We start from the raw sequence: 18,653 nt of genomic DNA, 5'->3' as shown, positions 1-18,653 counted from the left end.
AAGCTCTGGCCCCGCCGACAAGGCCCTCTCCGCTCTGACCTTCAGCCCGCCTCCGGGTCTGCTCTGCACCCTCCCACACTCCGGGCCCGCGCTGGGCCCTCGCCCTCCTTCTCCTCCCTCAGGGCCTTTGCACGAAGTTCTTCCTCCACCGCCTCCCCCCGCCAGAGGGGCGCCTCCCGCCAGCTTCTCTCCTGGCACCGCGACGTCGCCGTCTTCCTCAGCGCCGAGGACGCTCATTCACGGGCCTGCTCACCGCGAACCTGCAGCGCCTCCGCCCGCCCAGCGCGGCCTCCTCGGTGGTGGTGTCCCGGTCACCGCGGCTCCGCTCCTCGGCCGGCCATCTGGCCACGCGCCGTCTGGGTTTGGGCGCAGCGCCTCGTGCTCCTGGTCCAGTGGGCGGCCACCGCGAGACTACAGCCCCCACAATGCCCCGCGACCCGCGCCGCGATTGGCTGAGCCCCGAACTGCGGCCAATAGGACGCGGCCTTGTTGGCAGGTGGCGCCGGTCCCGTAAGTGCCGGCGCACCGGACCCCCTCCCGCCATGGGCAGCGCCGAGAGCCGCGAGGGTCGAAGGGCGTACTTCGGATTGGACCAGGAGGAGCGGGTCCGGGTGCTGCAGGGCATCCGGGTGAGCGGGCGGCCGGCGGGCGGGCGTGGAGGCGTCTGCCGTCGCTCGCCGCGAGAGGGCCGCGAGTTCGGAGGGCGCCGCAGGCCTGGCCTCCTCAGGGTGGGAGGACGGACGGAGACCGGGGGGCGGGGCCTCGTTACCTGGACCCCTGCCCGGGTGCGCCTTGGACATTTGATCCTGTGCCCTCGCCGCCTGCGGACGCCCAAGCGTGTACGAGGACAACGAGCCGCCCCCCCTTGGGTTCTGGAGCCGCGCTGCTGACCTGACTGACCACCTCCCGTGCCAGTCCCCCCAAGTCCCCCCCGCCCTGTTCGCTGGCCTCAGGGCCTCCTTGTCCCTCGAGGTGCCGGCCTGCTCGACTCGCGATCTCCGCACGGGTTGTGTTCGCGCCCCCACTTTGCCTTATATCCGCTCTTGCGTTCTTGTAGTTCAGGTCTCACGTGAGGATCCTTTCCTGACCATTCAGTCCAGAGTGCCTGCCCATCCCCGCGGTCGCACACTGGTTTTTGTCGTAGCGCTCGCTCATCTCCATTTGAAACTTCTGTTGATGCTTTACTTCTTTGTGTGTCTCCGGCCGCGGTGTAAGCTGCTTGAGGCCAAGGCTCTTGTGTGACTGCAGACTCTATCCCCAGACTCTAGAGGAAGAATAAAAGCAGCTCACGTTTGAGTGCTTAGTGGGGGCCGTGGGTTGTGCTAAACCCTTGACGGGTACCCTGTCATTTAATTCTCAGCAGCTCTCTGAGAGGTCGGATTCTGTTTGCCCATTTTATGGATGGAGGACAGGCGAGGCACTGAGACATGAAGTACTTACCCAGGGTCACCTAGGTAACAAGCCAGCGAGCTGGGATTGCGCTCAGCGGGACTCCAAGGACTGCTCATTGAATGCTTCCTCCTGCACCTCTGCCTTGCACGTAGTGGGTGCTTTGTAAACCATTGCTGAGTGATTAAATGGACGAACCCCAGTGAAGCAGGCACCAAGTGTCCATGGAATGCACAAAACCTGGCATAGGTGAATTAGTTAATTAGGGAGCTGGCTCAGAAAAGGACATCAGGGCACTTCCCTGATGGTCCAGTGGTTAAGACTCTGTGCTTCCACTGCAGGGGGCAAAGGTTCGATCCCTGGTCGGGGAAGTTCCACATGCCACGTGGTGTGGCCAAAAAAAAAAAAAAAAAAGAAAAGAAATGGACATCAGAAGGTCTGACTTCTGGATAGTTGCTCATTAGCTGTGTGACCTGGGGTGAACAACTTATCTTTTGAGTCTCAATCACCACATCTTTTCAAAAACGGGGGCAGGCTGTGATAATCCTAGGTGCTGCCTTGGATAAGATGATGTGTGTGCACGTGTTTAGAAAAAGTACAGAGTGTTTTGTGGGAGCCTCTATTCTTAGCGTGCCTACTTAGCATATTTGGTACTTGCTAGGTGTTATCCAGTCTTGACCTGGCTTGGGGCAAAGTCAAAATGGAGAGAAGACGGCTCCGCTCACGTTGGAAGGTGAGAGGCAGTAGCCGAATCAGAATTTAGAAAGATGCCCCAGGCTCTGTGTGGGCGCTCTCCCACTGTTGTCATCTGCTTTGGAGAGTGTTGGAAAGTTCAGTCAGTCAGTCTTCTAAGGGAACGTCTTTTTTTTTTAACATCCTTAATAGAGTATAATTACTTTACAATGGTGGGAACGTCTTCTAAGTGGACAGAGGAGCATCATCTCTTTCGGGTTTTATATCAGACAGGCACATTTTATTTCTAGTTCTCTTAGCAGTTCTGCAAAGTACAAATTCTCTTTAAAAATGGAGAATCAGGCTTAGAGAGGTTAAGGAGTTTGTCCAAGGTGTTACTTCTGGGACTTTAACCCAGATCTTTTTGGGTACAAGAAGTAGCCTTTTCTCACGATTCCAACTTCCCCTGCATGCTCCCAGTGATATGCAAGGCAGTGTGAAAATTCTGTGACAGCCTCTAGCTGTCCTGACAGGGTGCTGGTGCCATGCTTAGTTCTACCAGAGATTGTTAAAACTAGAGGGAGCTTTGGGCAAACTCATCAGAGGGAATAAAGAACTTGTCTAGAGGCATACAGTTGGGGGCACCGCCCCATGCTCTGAGACCCCTTCCTTCCTTCCTTCCTTCTGTCCTTCTATCCTTCTTTCCATCCACCCGTGTGCCTGTTTTGAGAGAGGGAGACCAGAGAAAGGAGGTGATGGCAGTGCAGTGTTTGGTGTAAGGTTTTTCCTGCTAGCAAAGTGACTCAAGGGTTGGGAAGTCCACCTTGTCTTTAAGCAGGTGAGTGAAAATCACTAGAAAAGATCATTGGATGAACCAAACGAGAAGTTAATTTAATAGAAGGTATAGAAGGTGTGTGCCAAAGAAAAACATCTGCCCGCTCCTTCAGAGAAAGTTAAATATTCTTTTTTTTTTTTTTTTAATAAATGTATTTATTTATGGCTGCGTTGGGTCTTTGTTACTGTGTGCGGGCTTTCTCTAGTTGTGGAGAGCGGGGGCTATTCTTCGTTGCGGTGCATGGGCTTCTCATTGCTATGGCTTCTCTTGATGCAGAGCATGGGCTCTAGGCACACTGGCTTTGGTAGTTGTGGCTCGTGGGCTCTAGAGCACGGACTCAGTAGTTGTGGCGCATGGGCTTAGTTGCTCCACGGCATGTGGGATCTTCCCGGACCAGGGATCGAACCCGTGACCCCTGCATTGGCAGACGGATTCTTAACCACTGTGCCACCGGGGAAGTCTGAAGTTAAATATTCTTAAAGACCTCTTGTATTTAATGCCCCTGGCCTGGTCCTGGAAAGCATTCTAGTTTCCTTAAAATTAAATGCCAGGACCTTGCTAGTTTGCATACTTATTTGCATAAATTTACATAGTGAGTTCAAGCCCTAATTCCGAGGAAGGTAAAAGAAATTTAATTAATGCAAAAAGCTGCAATTATATTCACCTGTTTTTCAGAGCAAGCATGTGTGAAATACATAAAGATTTCATTTCAACCAGTATGTTTCATCTCATCCTCCAGTAAGAGGAGGTACACACATGGCCACAACATCCCGCGTGTGACTGTCCCTTCTGCCCCTGCACAACCATCTTTGGTGACTCAGCTGAAGTTGGTTGCATGTCAACATGCAGACCCCTGTTCTCCAGCCTTTGCCTCTTCCAACCACTTGGCTCCCGCTCTCCTTCCCAGGTCACTTCCCAAGGCTGCTGCTCTAGCTGTGTCCCAGGCTCATTTCACCCTCAGGGCTATACCACCTTTACCATCATTCATTGCCATGGGAGGCAAGTCTGGACCACTGCTGAGGGGAAGGTCTCGGAGGAGGTCGTGGGACACAAGGGACAGCACCCCGTGTGCCCACACCAGAGAGGCCACGTGTCCCCGACATGTGGGTACCGCTTCACCGCCACCTCAGCAAGTGCTCACTGTGAACTGGGCCTGGCCTGGCAGAGACTACAGGGGACAATGCACAGGGCCCTGCCTCATGGAAACCTCATCCCAGGAGGGGGAACTGACCAAGAGAAAGAGGCAGAAGAATAAGAAAGAATTGCAAGTGCCATGAAGAAAACAAAAAGGACGCGAAGAGTGATGGGGCTTCCGGCTCAGGTGGGCTGCTTAGACAGTGCTGTTCGGATGAGGTGACGGTGGCGACGGGCCTGGGCCAGCAGGGAGAGGCTTCTCTGCTCTGGGCTGAGTGGTTTCAGGCCACTGTGTCACCTGGTCCCCAGGCTGACCTCGTGAGATCTCATCCCCATGCAGAGGTGAGGAAGCAGGTTCAAGGAGGTGAAGGAACCCCCGTCACAGCGAGTTGGTGGTGGAGCTGGAAGCTCAGACTTTCCGGCTCCATAGCCTGTGTGCTTGGCAGCCACACGGAGGTAGGGATGGTGGAGAAAGTTGGCCAGGTGATGAGGGCTAGGTGGGTGATGCAGGGCTGTTTACACGTTTCTCTAGAGGCAACATTGTGGTTCTCTATTCAGGGGTGGAGCTTTGGAAAGATTTTATCTGATGATAGTGACTTTTTTAAAAATGGCTTTATTGAAATGTATTTTACATGTAAAATTCACCATTTCAGGGATTTTTTAAAGCAAATTTACAGAGTTGAGCAACCGTCATTCACAGTGGGATTTTAGAACATTTACGAGGCCTAAAAAGTTCCCTTGTACCTATTTGCAGTCACTCCCCACTCCCACTCCCAGCCCCACGTAATCACTAAGCCTTCTGCCTCTGTGTTGTTTGCATTTTCTGGACATTTCTTGGAAATACATCATGTATCTTTCGTGTCTAGTTCCCTTCACTTAGCACAGTGTTCTTGGTGTTCGCTCCTCCACGTTGTGGTATGTATTAGTCGTTCCTTTCTATTGCCGAATAGCATCTCATTGTATGGATATTCTGCACTTTGTATATTCAGTCAAACAATGATGGCTATTTGAGTTGTTTCCAGTTCTTGACTATTATGAATAATGCTGCTGTGAACATTTGTACATAAGGTTTTTTTGTGGACATTTGTTTTCATTTCTGTTGGATAGATAACATAAGAGTAGAATTGATGGGTCATTCTGTTTATGACTGTGGTGAATTATTAGGTTTAACTTTTTGAGAAACTGCCAAACTGTTTTCTAAAGTGGCTGTACCATTTTCCATCCCCCTCAGCAGTATATGAGGGTTCCAGTTTCTCCATACCCTCAGCAACACTTGTTATCATCTTTTTGATTATACCAATTCTAGTGAGTGTGAAGTGGTATCTCGTTGTGGTTTGAATTTGTGTTTCCCTAATAACTATTCATGTTGAATGTTTTTTCATGTGCTTATTTGCCACCCAGATATATTTGTTTTTGGTGAAATGTGTATTCAAATCTTTTGCCCCCTTTTAATAGCTTTTGATGGGGTTGTTTGTCCTTTTTATTGAGTTATAAGCCCTTTATCATATTACGATTTACAGATATTTTCTCCCAATCTGTGGCTTTTCTTTTCTTTTTCTTAATGGTGTCTTTGAAGTGCAAACATTTGTAATTTCGATGATGTTTAACTTATTTTTTTCTTTTAGTGATTGGGCTTTGGCATCATATCCCAGTAATCTTTGTCTAACCCAAGGTTATAGAAATTTTCTCGTATGTTTTCATCTAAGGGTTTTGGCTTTTATACTTAAGTCTGTCATCCATTTTTAGTTAATTTTTGTGTATGATGTGAAGTAAGGCTCTAACTCGTGTTGGCAAATCACTCTGCCATTTTAGGGTGAAAGCAGCCATAGACAATATGTAAATGAATGGGTGTGGCTATGTTCCAGTAAAACTTTATTTTTTTAAAAAATATTTTATTTATTTATTTATGGCTGTGTTGGGTCTTCGTTTCTGTGCGAGGGCCTTCTCCAGTTGCGGCAAGTGGGGGCCATTCTTCATCGCGGTGCGCGGGCCTCTCACTATCGCGGCCCCTCTTGTTGCGGAGCACAGGCTCCAGACGCACAGGCTCAGTAATTGTGGCTCACGGGCCCAGCCGCTCCGCGGCATGTGGGATCTTCCCAGACCAGGGCTCGAACCCGTGTCCCCTGCATCGGCAGGCAGACTCTCAACCACTGCGTCACCAGGGAAGCCCCAAACTTTATTTATAAACTCAAGTGTTGGGTGGGATTTGGCTCGAGCACTAGAGCTTGTTGAACTCCGCTCTAAATCCATCTTTTTTTGTTTGAAATATTTAATTTTCTCAAACTACATTTGTTGAAAAGACTGTCCATTTCCCATTTGAATTACCTTGGGACCTTGGTGAACATCAATTGATCATAAACATAAGGGTTTAGGGTTTATTTCTTGACTTCAATTCTGTTGAGAATTCCATTGATCTGTGTGCTGTGTGTCTGTCTTTTTGCCAGTACAACACTGTCATGATTACTGAAGCTTTGTGGGAAGTTTCAAAATTGGGAAGATTAAGACTCCAGTTTTGTTCTTTTTTTCAAGATTGTTTGGCTGTTTTAAGTCCTTTGCACTTCCACATACATTTTAAGATCAGTTTGTCAACTTCTGTAAAATGCCTATTGGGATTTTGATGGGGTTTGTGTTGAATCTGTAAGATTACTTTGGGGAGAATTGCCATTTTAACAATATGGAGTCTTCCAATATGTGAATATGAAATCTCTTTTTCATTATTTAGATCTTTTAAAGTTTTTCTCAGTAGCATTTTATACTTTCAGTGTACAAATCTTGCATTTCTTTAAAAATTATTCCCAAGTATTTTATTCTTTTTGATGCTATTATGAATGGAATTGTTTCCTTAATTTCATTTGTGGATTCTTCACTGCTAGCATGTGGAAATACAGTTGATTTTTACAGTTGATTATTTGTATATTGATCTTGTGTCCTGCAATCTTGCTGAACTCATTTTTTAGTTCTAGTAGGGTTTTTTGTGTATGTGGATTCCTTAGGATTTTATATGGGTAGGGGTCATGGTGTCTGCAAAATGAAGACAGTTTTACTTCTTCCTTTCCAGTCTGGATGCCCTTTCTTTCTTTTTCTTCCCTTGTTGCATTGGCTAGACTCTCCAGTACAGTACTGAGGAGAAGTGGTGAGAGTGCATGTCCTTGCCTTGCTGCTGAATTCAGGGAGAAAAAATTCAGTCTTCCACCATAGAGTATGTTAGCTCTAGGCTTTTTATAGTTGCTCTTTATCAGATTGATGATTTTATCTTTTAATATTCTCCATCACCTCTTCCTCTCTGTCCTTATATCCTGTTTTTCTTCTGTAAGCTTGTGGAGTACAGAGACTGCTCTTACTTATTTGCTTCTGGATCATTAGTAGGTGCCTGTTGGATTACATGCTTGGATGGACGACTTGTTGATTGTTTTTACCCACGCTGGTGATCTGCAGCCTGAGAATCTTACTCTACTGCTTTTTACTCTTTCGAGGCTTTGATACAAACTTGTTCCACACGTGTGCAGCAAACTTCCTTTTATACCTTGCCGTTGCCCAGTGACATGCATCTCGAATGTCTCAGTGTGATCCGCCTTATCGTGTCGCTTTACCTCGCGTCTTTCGTCTTAGCTCACTGCTTAGGGTTAGTGTGGAGAACAGGAGATCCCAGGGGACCTGGCCTGGAGCCCTGACTCTCAGAGGGGTATGTCTCCCTCCTTATGTGCAGGACAGGGCCGCTCTCAGTGCAGGTGCCTTGACAGACGTGGCCACGAGTCCTCCTCGCTCTTCCCCTGCTCAGTGCTCTACCTGGCTGACTGTCTGGTGAGCGCCATGGATGGGCCACAACAGGAAATGCCAACTCAGAAAGCCAGGAGTCAGATGGCCCAGTTCTCCCCAGCTTTGCTGCGAGCACACATCTGCGTCTGGCGGTGGAGTCTGGCATCGTGGCTTGGGTACGGGTCCCGCGGCCGGGCACTTTCCAGGTGGGTTCTCCTTGATGCTCCCAAAACACCACATCTCCCGCTACTGAGGAAACAAAGGAGCCGATTCTTTAGGGAAGCAGAGCACTTTTGGTCCCTCCACCTGGCCCGCAGCTGCTGAGGGTGAGGGTCGTCCTAAAGATGAGACAGTGCCCTCATCACTCAGCTCGGGGCTCTCAGACTGACGTGTACAGGGACAGCTAGGGCTTCTCTGAACACCCTGTACATTTCCTCCGGGTAGTACTGTGGCGTAACCAGTGATGACATTTACCTGGTGTGAGAGCTCAGGTGACTCTCGGGTGTGTCTCTCATGTAAGATGAAACTCCATCCTGGTACCTGTGGCTGTGCACAGTGCAATGCTGAAGATCTTTCTGTGTCAAGGATAAGCCGTAAAGTAATGTAAACGTAAGGAGGGTTGTTGACTTTGGCTCCTACTAGGTTCATCTCGGGTCCACTCCCTCGCTGGGAGGTCTTGGACCCTGTGGGTTCCACCCTGGAGGGAGGTCACCGCATGTCTTCCGCAGCAGCCCTGGTCTCCAAGATCCCACCTGCCGTCTCTGCAGAGTGTTGCCTGGTTCCGCCCTCTTGCCCTCCTGTGCTCCACCCGGGCCATCTCTTTTGTCCTCATGTATGAGCTGTTGACCTCCGGGTTCTAAACATCCAGACCATAGGTGTCCCCATGCTGCTGGCCATGTCCCCCTGCAAGTCTCCTGGGCACCTGTGATTCACTGCATCCCCCCGCTGCCTCTCCCACTCTCCCTGTTGCTGACGTGTGAAGGTCCATCCAGCTGGTCCTCACACCGGAAGCTGATCCCACGTGCCCTTTTCCTCTGCATCTAATGACAACTCTTGTGTCTTCCCTTCCAGCTGCTTCTGTTTAATCCTTTCCTCTTTATCCTCAGGAACTCTTGATCTCAGTCAGGCCCGCCCCACCTTCCCCTTGCCCATCTGATAAATTGTTCTTTCTCCCAACAGGCTTGCCTGCCACAAATCTGTACTTCCTGGTGCTAGCAGGGTAATGTGTTTTTTTTTTTTTTTTTAAAGTTTTAGCTATTTTTAAAAAATTAATTAATTAATTAATTTATGGCTGTGTTGGGTCTTCGTTTCTGTGCGAGGGCTTTCTCTAGTTGTGGCAAGTGGGGCCCACTCTTCATCGTGGTGCGCGGGCCTCTCACCATCGCGGCCTCTCTTGTTGCGGAGCACAGGCTCCAGACGCGCAGGCTCAGTAATTGTGGCTCACGGGCCTAGTTGCTCCGCGGCATGTGCGATCTTCCCAGACCAGGGCTCGAACCCGTGTCCCCTGCATTGGCAGGCAGATTCTCAACCACTGCGCCACCAGGGAAGCCCCGGTAATGTGTTTTTTAAAGGTACATTTTACTTTTGAGCAGCTCTCAGGCAGTGGGGATAAAATCCAGACAGTCCCAGTGGAGGTCCCTCCCTTCCAGGCCCAGCGGCCTCGCTCTCAGAGACGGCCCCCCCCCCCCCAGCTGGTGGTGTCAGTGATCGTTCAGGGTTAAAGCTGAGGTGCGACCCGCTTACTTCCCACCCATACGTGCTTCCCGCTGTCTCCAGGTTCAATGCAGATTCCTGGGCCTGGCTCCGGAAGCCCTCTGTGTGCTGGTGCCACCTTCTCCTGTCGCCACCCGTCCCTCGGGGAGGACACGTGCTGCCGTGCTGTTTCGAGCTTCTGTGCTCCTCTGTCTGCAGGGCTCTCTCTCCCTTCCTTGGCTAAGTTCCTCCTTGGCCTAGCGACCAGTTCAGGGGTTCCCTCTGTGCTGTCGCTGGTCACTGTCCTGGGTTGGGGGAGCTCTGCCCCGTGAGCAGGACCTCGTCTCCTGGTCTCTGGCCCCAGCATGTGGCCTGGAACCGGGCTCAGGTCAGCAAGATCCTCGTTGGACAGAGGTTTAAGCTACTGGCTCCATATTTCTTGGATGAAACCATCAGCCCAGAAACTTTGTGGTATTAATCGACAACATTTAAAACTTGAGGCTTTACATCAATTCAAGTTTTAGTTTTTTGGGGGGAAAAGAATTGAAAGTCTGGTCCACGTTTCCATGTGGCGACCCTTGGCTGGAGCTACGAAGTAGCCGCCCTCTCTGGGGCTTTGCTGTCGCCTGTCCTCGCCACGTTGTCCTGGCACTGCTGCTTTGCTGCCAGGCCCGCCTCATTTGTTTTTGTCACCTGCCTGGCCCCGTGGGCGTCGGTGGTTGCCACCTTTTTGGGGGGGGGGCTCCAGGACTCTTCTCGTCCAGATACTCGGATTTAAATCTGTGGATCTAATTTCAGCTCACAGAAAACTGAAGGACTAGCCAACAAAATCTCCACAGCAACAGCCGCAGGCAAAGCAGAGGAATCTTGTTAGAGTCACAGGAGGGCAGCGCCTCCCCGGGGTCAGGTGTCTGGGCCCCAGGGGCCGCTGACAGACGGGCACACGCCGGGTGTGGAACCCGCTGGTGCTCGGCCTGCGTGGAGGAGCCGTGGGCCAGGAAGGCCGAGGGCAGCAGGCTGCACTCGGCGGGGGCTCGGAAGGCGGCGCGTGCGTGGCCGCAGCGGCGGCCGTGCAGGCCTCGCTGGCTGCTGACTCGGGCCAGCGGCTTCTGCCCCCCCCCCCCCCCCCCCCGCGTGAGGACGTGAGGATGGTCCCCTGGTGAACACCAGAGCCTTCCTGACGCAAAGAGCAGTGCTTGGGAACCAGCCTCCACCTTGCGGCTTCTCAAACGTGTCTAGATGAGTAGCGTTCTCAGACGAGAAAGGTCTTGATTTTCGTACTGCCGTTTCACTAATTCAAGTAGGCTGTCTGTTTTGTGAACACATGCGTGCTCCCCCTTCCACCTCCCACCCCGGGCTCAGTAAAGCACCATACGTGGCAGGAAAGGCGATTGGCAGATCGTGTTTGTCTTGGATTGGCCCTCCTGTGTGCCCGGTGACGTGTCCCCTCGCCACGGAGTGGCTCCGCGTGGCTGTCAGCACTGAGCGTTCTCTCAGGGGCCCGGCTTTGGCTCCGGTCGTGGCCCCTGCACTTAGGACCCTCCGTGATCTTGGGTGAGTTGTGTCCCCTCCTGGTGCTCACTCCTTCGTCTGTGAAATGGGGTGGGCTTGGCTGGGAGCCTGGCAGGTGGAGGTGCTTGTGTACCTGGGCTGGGCTGTTTGCGTCACTATTTTTCCGTGGGAGCCCCTGGCACCCGCTGGGTTGAGTTTCTCCCGCAGCCCTGAGCTCTGTCGCCCCTTCCGGAGTGTTGGGGACATTTCACCCTCTCTCCAGTCTGCCTGCCCCGGCGCTCCGATTCCTAATTTCTTGCCCCAGATTTGCCGCTCCCCGTGTAACGTGTCTGTTTCCTGTGGATCGGAGCTGTGGGACAGACTCAGGACCCGCGCACACAGAGCAGTTCCGGGCTTAGGGAGGACGTGCCCTCTCCAGCGAGCGGCTGTCACCTGCCCTTCATCCGTTCCTTTAAGGCGGCAGAATGCGTCTTACGTTTACATGCCGGCTGTCCCCAACTCCTCGTGAATCCTTGCAGGCTCTCCTAAGCCTCCACGAGGAGCATGCCTCCCCTCTTCATGTAGGAACGAGGTCGCGCTGTGTGGACGGCGCTGCAGACCCCTCCGCTCGCCGCCCGTGCGTCCAGGTGCCGGGCCACTTCACTGTGTGCTCCCCTCACCCCGCAGCGTCCTCTTCCTCCTGCCTCCGGTCCTCTGCGGGCTCAGCCCCTCGTCCTGCTTTGCCGACTGTCCTGTCTGCTCCCAGCGGCCCGTGGCCTCTCTCCCCTGTCAACCCGGGCCCTCGGCGAGCGGAACCCTGGACTTCCCTGGGTGCTGCCCCTCTGTGCCCGTGCCCTTCCCCTCTGGAAGCCCTCAGCCCATGTCCTCCGTGTGCCCGTGTTACCCCTGTCTGACCGCGGGCCTTTGAGGACGATCTTCTCGCTGCCGTGTCTCCACTCCGCTGCACCAGTGCGCTGACGGCCCCGGGCCTGTGGTCAGCGTCACCTGGTCCGTGTGTTTGACGAGCACTGGAGCAGCTCAGTGTGCTGGGCGCTGAAGACACAGCAAGAGCCAAACAATCCCCGCTGCCCCGGAACCTGTGTCCTGGTGGGAGTGACGAGAAGCAGGTGCAGTGGAGGGTGTTTTGTGAGGAGGGGTGGGAGGGGGGCACAGAGCCTCGGAGAAAAGGGAGGCCGGGGGAGGGAGAGGGGCCGCGGGGTCGCGACCTCTCTGGTTGTCAGGACACGCAGGAAGGGTGTCTGTGGCCAAGACGCTGGGACCCGGCTGGGGTGGTTCGGCTTCCAGCGAGCTCGGCTCTCGTCCCTTCCCAGCCCTGCCCGCCTGCCTACGAGGCTGCTGAGCGGTGGCACCTCTTCTTCTCCCGTCCTGGGGGCGAGTCGGGGAGCAGCCTTGGCCCCACGGCAGCCTCAGCCCTGGATCAGGAGCCGGGCAGCCCGCCCTGCAGCTCGCGGCCCACGGCCAGTGCACTGGCCTCCGCGCTGCTGCCAGGGGGACAGGCCATCGTGCTAGCTGGCAACGCTGGCAGGGTGTGGCCCTGTGGTGACTGTGACCGGGCTCTTCCCCTCCGTTGGGTCGGGGGCTCTGCTCACTCCCGCCACCTCTCCTGCGCCCAGAAATGGGCAAGGCCGTGGCACTTTTAAAGCAGCGCCTTCTCCCCAGCCTTTTGCTTGTGGGGCGGCCGTGCTACTTACAGGCCCAACTGGTTGACAAGGAAACTCTTTGGGAACTTGCCCTGAACTCAGCTGCTCTTGGGCGAGGGAAGCGATTTGGTCCCAGTCCTGGGGGTTAGGTCTCCAGCCGCGGCGCTTGTGGGAGGAGAGAACCCCTTCCCGGGCTCCACGTGGTTGGCGTGACTCGTGCAGGTGCCAGTCCCGGGCACCACAGTGCTGGCGGGGAAAGTCCGCCTGCACGGAGTCCCCGTGTTACTCCAGGCTGAGGGCAGGTCCACGTCTGAGCCACAGGACATCAGCCTTGGAGGGCGCTTTGAAGAGTCTGCCCAGTTAAACTTTGTGCAGGTTGCGGAGGAGGGAAAAGGCCTGCCAAGGTCACGGGGCCACACGCGGAACAGAACGGCCGGTCACAGTGCTCAGCGGTGACCCCTAACTGTCTGTGCTGTTGACTGGTTCTCGTGTTTTTACGCACCCGGCGTGTGCCTGGTGTGACGTAAGGCTGTTTGTACGCGGCCTGCCTTTCACGTGAGAGCCGGTGGTGGTGGTTCGCTCTGTGCCCGCTGCCCTGTGTGGCTCACCCCGTGTGGTCCTCACGAGTTGTTTCTGTGACACAGACGAATATGCTGACTCAGGCAAGGAGTCCCCTGCCCGAGGTCACACAGCTAGTAAGTTGCTTAGTTGGGATTCAAACCCAGGCCCATCTCACCCCAAAGTACTAATTCCTGAGCTGTGTGGCAGTCAGTCCAGCCTGCGGGGCCCCGTTTCCAGGTGCTGAACGGAAAGCTCTGGGGAGGTGAGGAAAGGGGTCAGGGACACACAGCTGGTGTGGGTGGGCTCCTCTTTCCCTGCACTGCGCTGGGTGGGGCCCTCCATCCGCTGACCACACAGGACTCCATCTGGCCGGCTGTGACGGCCCAGTGACCGGTGCGCCTGTGGCACCGACTTCCCAGACCCGTTTGGCTCTGGGGGCCTCCACTGTGGTTCTGTTGGTGCAGGGAGTACTGCCCAGATGGTGTTTACACACTACTCTGTGTGTGTGTGTATTTGTTGATTAAAAATATTGCTGAATTTTGTAGCAACATTAAAAAATATTATAAATCTCCTGCCAGCGAGAAGCTTGCCAATGTTTTCCTTAACCCCTTACTCACCAGGTGGTGCGGTTCGGTGGGTGCCCCCCCGCCCCCGGGGCCAGGACTAGGAAATCAGAGCCCGATTCCCCTGTGCAGAACCCCCCGTAGCTTCCCTCGCCCTTGGGTCACATTTGGGCTTGGGATCTCGGTCTGCCTCTCCGGCCTGGTCATCTGGTCCAGCCTCCTCCTCACACACGCCTTTGTCAGGCCCTCGGACAGGCCAGACTCGGCCCCTCTCACAGGCTTTGCACTCATCCTCCCCTCTGCTCAGAACTAGATCCTTTTTCCTTGGATCTCAAGATGTGGTTGTGGCGGGGCCTCCTCCCTCCAGGGCGGTGGTCTCCTGTTACTGCCATCTCCTCTGAGGGGTCCTCCTGCCACCCCATGTGCACCCGGCCCTGCCGGACTGTATTTTATTCTTTCCCAGCACTTACCACTAACATGCTTCACAGATTTTAAAGACATATTTTGAAATAGAGATCCCATGTAATATTGATAGGTGGAAAAATCCACCTCTTACCCTTTACCATCAGTCCCTGTTTCCCCCCTCCCCCAAGCCCAAGGCAACCAATCTAGTTTCTGTCTCTAGAGATTTACCTGTTCTGGACGTTTCACATATGTGGGGTTATACAGTATGCGGACTTTTGTGTCTGGCTTCCTTCACTGAGCAAGATGGTTTTAGGTTCGTCATGGTGTGGCCTGTGTTAGTAGTTCATCCCTTTTTATGGCTAATATTCCATTATTTTTGTTCACCTACCCGTCAGTTGATGGATATTTGGGTTGTTTCCACCTTTGGCCATTACAGATAATGCTGATGTGAATGTGCATGAGCAAATCGGTGTGAATGTGTATTTGCATTTCTCTTGAGTGGGTACCCGGGAGTGAAATTGCTGGGCCTAATGGTGACTCTGTGTTGAACTTTTGAGGAACTTCCAGACTGTTTTCCACTGTGGCTGCACCATTTATTTGCCACCAGCAGTGTATTAGGGTTCCAGCTTCTCTATGTCCTTGCCAATACTTGTTACTATCTGACTTCTTGAATATAGACATTCTAGTGGGTGTGAAGTGGTATCTCATTGTGGTTTGAATTTGCATTTCTCTCATGACTAAGGATATTGAGCATCTTTTCATTTGCTTATTGACCATTTGTGTATCTCCTTTGGAGAAATGACTCTTCCGATTCTTTGCCCGTTTTTAAATTCGGTTATTTTTCTTTGTATTATTGAGTTGTGGGAGTTCTTTGTATATTCTAGATACATGTCCCTTGTCAGATGTATGATTTGCAGATTCTGTGGGTTGTCTTTTCAGCTTACTTGATTGTGTCTTTTGAAAAACAAAACTCTAATTTTGATGAAGTTCACTATATGTTTTCTCTTTGATTGCTCATGCTGTTGGTGGCATATCTACAAATTCTCTGCCAAAGCCAAGGTCATAAAGATTTACGCCTGTGTTTTCTTCCAAGAGTTTCATTGTTTTAACTCCTGCATTTAGGTCTCTGATCCCTTTTGAGTCAGATTTTGTATATGGTGTGAGGTAGGGGTCTAACGTCATCCTTTTGCACATGGATGTCCAGCTCTCCCAGCACCATTTGTTGAAGAGACTATTCTTTCCCCATTAAATGGTCCTGGCACCCTTGTCAGTCAGTTGAGCACAGATATGTAGGTTTATTTCTGGGTTCTCAATTCTCTTCCACTGCTGTGTATGCTTGGTCTTCTCTTGTTCTATAATCATTAATTAGCTATTTGATTTGTATCTGTCTTAAATACTAGAGGGACTCAATTATTATTATTATAATCTTTACCTGCTAAAAGAAATGGTCATGGTAAAAAACTGAAACACAGAAGTGCCGAAAGGGAGCGTCCTGGCCTGGCTACTCCTGCCCCGTGTGCAGGACATGCCCCAGGAAGTCTGGTGTGTGCTCTGAGTGGATGCGTACGTGGGGAATGTGCGTGTGCCAGGGTCAACGTGTATATATCGCAGGTCTGCGTCTTTATAATTGTGTATCTTCTTTACGAAGTCGAGCTACAAAGTGTCCTCTGACTCTCACGGGTCAGCGGTGGCATCCTTCCATGGCAGGCACGTCTTACCTGTCCTTTCTCGACAATTCCGCGGTGTTTCTTAGGAGGCGCGCCATCATTTCTCTGACCACTGCCTGTCGTTGCTGTTTTGTTGTTTACTTCTCCTGTGCGAGTCCAGCGCCGCTGTGCACACACGTGGGAGCACTTTCCTCGCCTGGATCCCTGAGGTGGAGCTGCTGATGGTGGACTTCGTCCTCAGGTCATCTTAACGTCTCCCCTCGCTGTGCTTTGTGATGCCTTGCACATACTGGGCACTTAATACATATTTATTGATGTAAACTCTTAGGGGTTATTATTCTGGATTCATCCCTCGCTGGCTGTTTCATTTCAGTCACCTGTTTTATGGCACCCTCTTACCCATTTCACTTCCTCTACAGTGAAGGAAAGATTTGATTATCCAGTCGTCACTGGGGGAGCCAGGGTGAAATGAGTCAGGCTGTGCTGGATTTTCTGCTGTGACTGTGGCCCTGGTGGGACTCAGATGGGAGGGAGAGGTGGCCCCGGCCCTCAGGGTATTTACAGACCATTAGGTGAGGCCGGTAGAATGTGAGGCACTTCCTAAGAGGTGCGCCTGTTGTAACAGGGAAAGGATTGGGAGAAGTGGTCCTTAACTTGGGTGCTGTCTGGAAGAGCCCACCATAGAGGGACCCTGGGACGCCCACAGGGAAGGGTGAGGTTTGCACAGCTGGAGGCGTCCACCCTCTGTACAGGGTGGGGCTGCAGTGGTTCTCAGCAGAACGGATTCAGGGCAGGTGAGAAGAAGGGGAACTTGGGGTCCCCTGAGTGTGTGGGAGCAGCCGGGAAGCCAGTGGGGGACACGCTGTGGCCCGTGGAGCCCAGGCTGGGCGTGGCGTTGACCTGGCGGGTGCCAGGCCAGCACGAGAGGTTCCTGTGTGGAATTCCTTACGTTATTGGAGTTGGTCTTGCGGAATTAGTCTGCTCAGAAATCTGGGGCGTGGGTAGAGGGGAGTCTTCACTTCCAGAGGGTTCTGTCATTTAACTGTTCCCCTCAATCCTTCCCACAGCTGTCTGAAAATGTGGTCAACCGCATGAAAGATCCCAGCCAGCCTTCCAGAGCGGGGCCGCTGACCCCTCCAGCTGCCGCCCTTGGCTCCTCTGAAGGCCGGGAGAAAGGTAGGCCGGGGTGGCAGTTCTGGGCGGGGACGGAGTGGGCGGTCCTCCTGGAGATGAGCTGCCAGCTGAGCCCGCGGGCGGTGCATGACGTGAGCACTTCCCAGGAGAGAGTGGCCCCCGAGGCCGGGCGCTGTCCTGTTCAAGGACTGCAGCGCCGTGTAGTCAGAGCCTCTGTGACCATGACCAGGGCCGGAAGTTCCCCGCTGTTCCAGCTTCTCCGCACACAGGCAGTGAGTGGGTGACCTTGGCGCCAGCCCCAGAGCTCTGACCTGCCCTCACGCTCCGGGGTCCTGGCCCAGCTCCTGGGACGGTGCTCACGGGGCTTCCAGGAGGGTCGCCACCCCGTGCCCCCGGCTCCTTCCCCAGCTCGCTGCGGAGCTGCTGCCTGAGCCGGGCTGGAAGCGCCTTTGTTCCCCTCTGTCGTGTCCGTCACAGGTGAAGAAACCTGTGCTTTTCTCCAAGTGACTCCTGTTAACAAACAAAGGAACAATAGAGTTTGAGTGGAGAATGTATGGTGCAGAAATATTAAGATACTACAAACAAGAGAAGTCCTCATGGCAGCTGATTAATGAGAAGAGCTCGTTGATGAGAATCTAGGTCCCCCTGCTGTAACCTGAGGTGTGAGTTGTACACTGATGGGCTGGAGGGGCCTGGCCGTGCGGGGCATGGATGCCGTCCCGACCCACAGTGAGTGACTGCGGCCTCACGTTGGAGCTGTCTTCTCCACCGATCGGCCCCGTTTGGGTGCAAGCACGTAGGAGGCCACGCCCTCGTGTCCACCCGGCATGTCCTGAGTGCCAGCCAGGGATGCGGTCACAAGGCGCGCGCTGGCACATGCAGGCAGGGAGACGGGGACCCTCCCCCAAGGCAGCCCAGCTCCCGTCAGGAGCTGCGTGCGCAAGCCTGTGGCTTACAGTGTCACACGACAGTGCGACACGCAGCAGAAGCCCGCAGAAGACGCCCTTGTCCTTTTCCAGGGGGTCATCCTCACCGTCTCTCCAGCCGGCTGGAGAGAGGGTTGAAGAGGCCTAACGTGAGTGAGCGAGCTGTAGAAAGGGAGAGGCAGAAGGGACGAAGAGGGCAAAAATTGCTGAAATATGTCAGGCCACGTCAGTTTCAGCCTTGGAAGAGAAAAGAAGCATTTGTTTCAGTCTTGCTACGTTTGAGCAGTTTAAAAAGCAAGAAGAGTGGTTCATCTGTCATGTGGTTTTGGTTTAACAAAGTACGTTGCTGTTTGAGGGTGAGTTTTGAGTTTCTGAAGGCTGGATTCGTCAGCATGGGCGGAATGCCCTGAAGTGGACTCATTTTAAAATACTTTTACTTTTAAAATGCAGTGTTTGCTTTTACTTCAGTGATAGAACAAGATTAGAAAAAGAAGTTAAACCCTTACGCCAAACCATACCCCAAATGCGTGTCAGAGGGAGTCACAGACTGAACTGGGAGAGGTGAAGGCATGAAGCTAGAGCGGCAGGTAGCCTCCTAACCCCGTATCAGGCGAAGAGACCTTCAGTGAAGGGGAAGAGTGGAGACTGTGACTGTCACAATTAGAGACGGTTGAGAAGAAATAAATGAACAAAGAGTGACAAACTAGGGAAGCAGAACCCACACGGAGTGAGCAGTGTTCCTATGTAAAGAGTCCCTGAAGCCCTCT

General features: G+C 52.9%; 1 protein-coding gene across 2 annotated transcripts in view; it reads left to right on the top strand.

The window, feature by feature from the left end:
* Positions 1-489: 489 nt before the first annotated feature.
* Positions 490-18,653, top strand: part of CHCHD6 (coiled-coil-helix-coiled-coil-helix domain containing 6) — a 131,767-nt gene continuing 113,603 nt past the window's right edge. For both annotated transcript variants that reach the window (XM_059940542.1, XM_059940541.1), the window contains exons 1-2: positions 490-629; positions 16,894-17,002. In XM_059940542.1, coding sequence (XP_059796525.1) covers positions 543-629; positions 16,894-17,002 — 196 coding nt within the window. In that variant the 5' untranslated portion in view covers positions 490-542. The remainder of the gene's footprint in view (positions 630-16,893; positions 17,003-18,653) is intronic.

Source organism: Balaenoptera ricei, chromosome 11 (assembly GCF_028023285.1).
Source record: "Balaenoptera ricei isolate mBalRic1 chromosome 11, mBalRic1.hap2, whole genome shotgun sequence".
NCBI lineage: Eukaryota > Metazoa > Chordata > Mammalia > Artiodactyla > Balaenopteridae > Balaenoptera > Balaenoptera ricei.
The sequence above is the reverse complement of the archived record's forward strand: the minus strand, read 5'-3'. Positions and strand labels throughout refer to the sequence as shown.